The 4,204-nt window shown below is 40.6% G+C and overlaps 1 protein-coding gene across 3 annotated transcripts in view; it reads left to right on the forward strand.

Annotated features, from left to right (window-relative positions):
* Positions 1-345: 345 nt before the first annotated feature.
* Positions 346-4,204, forward strand: part of LOC102204970 (transcription factor Spi-B-like) — a 5,180-nt gene continuing 1,321 nt past the window's right edge. Inside the window, exons 1-4 of one of the 3 annotated variants that reach the window (XM_005732505.1) lie at positions 346-405; positions 2,872-2,906; positions 3,572-3,779; positions 3,887-3,993. In XM_005732505.1, the coding sequence (XP_005732562.1) occupies positions 2,886-2,906; positions 3,572-3,779; positions 3,887-3,993 (336 nt within the window). In that variant the 5' untranslated portion in view covers positions 346-405; positions 2,872-2,885. Of the gene's footprint in view, positions 406-2,542; positions 2,684-2,732; positions 2,907-3,571; positions 3,780-3,886; positions 3,994-4,204 lie in introns of those variants that run through there. The other 2 variants (XM_005732506.1, XM_013910669.1) reach the window with 2 other exon arrangements.

The following is a 4,204-nucleotide window of genomic DNA, read 5'->3' on the forward strand; positions in this document are numbered from 1 at the left end:
AAAAAAGAATTATGATATTATGATACTGGTCATGGGATCTGTAAGCAAATATTCCTCATATATCCTTCTTCATTATAAAGACCACAGCCTACTCTGTCGTTTCTTTCTCACTCGTGGTTGTACTTTAATATAATATATGGAATATACTGTCAGCATCCTGAGAGTTAAAAAAAAATTGGGATCACGTGCGTTAGGTACGGGAAACACTGCTGATCTTTCAAAGAAGATATGGCTCCCCCTTGCTGGACAGGTTTTTCTGGACTGATTCACTATTAATTTAAAACATGCACGTGTCCCTGCTGCAACACACCTGAATAAAATAAACAGGTCATTAGCAAAACTATAGAACTTGACTGCATGCTGAGGTGGCGACCCCTAACAATACTCAAGTAAATCTAAATAAATGTAAGTAAATGTAAGCGTTTGGAAAAATGTACTTCTAAAAGTACTTTTATTGCATGTTTATGTTTATGTTCATTCACTCATGAGATGCTGTAACAGGAATCAATGGCTGAATGGCCACATCAGCAAGCAGGCAAGTTCTGCAGTCTGGCTAATGCCCTCATTTTATTCAGTGTGCTGCAGCAGGGACGCGTGTAAAGAGCTCCCTCGAGGACTGTTTGACACCCCTGGTGTTGGACCATCGCTCTGGATTTAAGCAGCAGAAACATCTGACTGCAGATATCTTTAGTTAAGACGTTACTGACTCTGAAAGCCAACCAAGTGTTTGCTCGTTCACTATGACATAATGACCCTCAATCACCATGATCCCTGTGTACCCTGATCATTTACAGGGAATGTGCCTGTGGTAATATTTCAGTGTACTGAACATGTACACAGATCGATGACACGCTATAAAGTTATTGATTCCCGGTGTTTTTATCGTGCTGTGATACCCACTGCTTCTACGGCTTCATATGCACCATATATCATTCATCCAAGCAGTGCTTATCATGAGTCAGTGGCCTTTGATAACACAGTTTGCTGCTTTGCTTCGTGCTTTTTTTGGATGTAGATGCTCATCATGTCCCAGCATGCCTTGCAGAACTACACTGTAAAAAGTTCATCAGTTTAACATTTGGTTAACATAAAGAATCGCTGACACTCCTGTTTACTCGCCACTAGAAAAAGAGTTTCGTGTCCTACTGGACTGTTTGCGGGACCTCAAATGAACACAGGTTAAACACACAGACACACACACAAAATAGCATTGGAATAAAGGCACTATCTGCTTTAATATTATCTACTCTTAACTTGGTTCGTTTGACCACTGAGACTGTTGTAGTGAACCTGACAGTGCACGCAGCAGACTCTAAGAGGTTGACAGGTTTGTTGTCACAGATCAAAAAAAAGCTTTGGGGAAATCCCTCTCCTATATACATCGTGCGAAAGAAAGCACATGTTGCGCTACAACACACGTTGTGTCCAGGAATCTACGCCTGAAATTTAAAAAAAGCACACACACAACAAAAACAGCACGAAAAAGGAAGCAGCCACAATGCAGCGCACATCAAAAGCCACCTATGAATGACGCTGTTGTCTAAACCTGCGGGGTGATGTAATGCCTGCCGCTGTTTGCTTCCCTGCAATGGTTTATGAAGAACAATGTCATTGTGTAGGAGCATTCATTATCACTGTGATGACAAATAATTTCAGATTACAGTTACAACTTTGTGGTTAAGTGAAACCAGCGGATTATCTGTGACACAGATGAGTTGTAACATTTTACTTTTACAGCACATTTTACCTTAACTGCATTGTCCTGAGGATGTGTAAAGTCTTTTAAGTGTTTTAAGAATTTTTTACTCTTTTTAACTCCAAGCATTGATAATTAAATCCTGGCATTTAGGCATTGGAAGTATGATATTCCCGAGGATTATTTTTCCTAGTTAGGATTAGATTTTTTTTAAGTAGTCCTGGAGACGGACCTTGCATAGAGAGCATGCCTTCACTCTTCTCTCGCTTGATTTTATGCAAATGCCCAGTTTTAACATAACGAATGCTGTAAATACAAAACGTCTGCAAATAAGTTTTAATGTGAGTCATAGTTCTGAAATTAGGGCACAGTACAAATGTCTAAATATCCTTAGATGTACTTACATCTACATGTTACTGTGCTCTAGAGAATCTGTTTTTCTGCAACAAATATAATGTGTAAATACCCATCACTCATCATATTTATCATATATATAAATATCAGATCATATTTTTTAACCTACTCATATGAGTTTCATGTTTGACCTCAACAGAAATATAAAATCAAAATAATATGGCCACATTATTGTCCTCCATGGCACCTCGTCTGTGCCAAATGAAATGATAAGAAACCACAGGCACACCGCAGGCTTTGACTCCCTTAAAATGTGAAACACTGACAATCTCCAAAAACACATCTGAAAACAATTATAAAACCAGTGACTGTACAGTAGCACTTTGGATAATACTAACGTAAAAATTACATTGTATGAAGAGACAATAGATAGGCAAAATAAACCACTCCCCCCTTTTGACAGCCCTCACTGGCCAATGAGAGGGGGAGGAGGGCATGTGTGGATAGAGTATAAGAGAGGTGACATCCAGGTGGAACATCACACAGGTGAGCATTCACATTCTGACATCTCCGCCTTTTAATGCCTGAGGATATTACTTTACTGCACCACACGCAGGAGTGCGCCTTCGACGGGTACGTCGATCTTTGCTGTGCTTATTCGCCAAGTCAGCTTTTTTTGTCGTTTCTGTTCATATGATGGTGTCTGATAAGTTAGAGAAGTGCTGTTGAGTTTATGTGTGACGGCTTCTTTCACTTCTCAGTTCATGTTTGACAAAGTTTTGACCACTGGCTCAACTGATGAGGTCGTCTTCTCTTTCCAGATCATCCTTTTGGTATGCTGACAGAAATGGAGACGGTGAGTTTGATCAGATTTTTTTGATACTTTTTTTGTTGGGCATTGTGTGAAGGAAGGAAAGGCATATTTATATATTTATAACTGGATCTGAGTGACAATGTGGTCTTAAATATTACCATGTCATCTATGTATAGACTGAGGGTAAAAGGCTACTGGAAAATGGGCTATGAAAAGCTAAGCCATATGGTACGGTTACCTGCATCTTATCTGTGGCCGTGAAAACACAAACACTTGCATAAATTTGCCAGTCAAACTAAAATACACATGCTTACAGTGTTGTTCCTCGGCTCTTATCCAAAACACAAACCCTTCAGCACAGAGCTAGGATCAAATTCATTTCATTGGTGCGAGATTAAGTTTTGCAAATGTGTGCTATTTAAACTAATCCTATTATAACAATGAGCTGTGCTCCTTTTTTAGAGCTCTAAACAGAACGAGGCTCATTCAAAATTGATGAATGTGTCCGTCAGTGATCTTCAGATAGCAAAATCATTCACTGTGTGCATCACAGCACAACAGTGGCACAACAGAACATCAATGGGCTTCATGAGAAGAAAGAAAGAAAACAAAACAAAATGGGTGTTATGTAGTAACGCCTCAGGCTATCACTGACAATAGATACAACAAATGCAAATGTTCATTATGTCCTGCCGTGTGTGTGTCAGATGGCTTATGCAACCGAGATCAAGCTAAGTGGAGGCAGGGGAGCCTGGAGTGGAGTGGCTCCTTCCTCCTGCCCTGAGGTTGACCTGGAAGTCATCGAGGAGTACCTGCAGGAGCATTCACTGGAGGTCCAGCCTGCACACACGCCTGCATCACCTCTGACCTCAATGGGGCAACACATACACTCCCGCCAAGGCAGCAGAATTATAGGTTAGTGTCATGATGGTAATGATGGTCGGGGGGAAGATAAGAGAGATGCCACAGTGTGTCTGAGTGTGGATTATTTCTACATGTATCTCTTTTGTGTTTCTCTATAGAGAATAGTTGGTCAGGTCAGCATGCTTATGAGTGGCACTGTGGCGCTCACAGTGAGGAATACAGACAGCAGCCCCAAGCCTGGCCTAGTCCCCATGACAACCAGTGGGTAAGTTCAAGAACCTCAACTTCCTGGTAAATTTAGCCTTAATTATCTTTTTCATACTGTGTGAGAGGCACGATCAACTCGAAGTAGAATTTAGACTAACATGAGCCATTTCATTGGTGTTGTATATGATTTATAAAGATAGTTACACGTTTTTGTGTGTGTGTGTGTGTGTGTGTGTGTGTGTGTGTGTGTGTGTGTGTGTGTGTGTGTG

Source organism: Pundamilia nyererei, unplaced genomic scaffold, assembly GCF_000239375.1.
Source record: "Pundamilia nyererei isolate P.nyererei 1_Seehausen unplaced genomic scaffold, PunNye1.0 scaffold00047, whole genome shotgun sequence".
Classification (NCBI taxonomy): Eukaryota; Metazoa; Chordata; class Actinopteri; order Cichliformes; family Cichlidae; genus Pundamilia; species Pundamilia nyererei.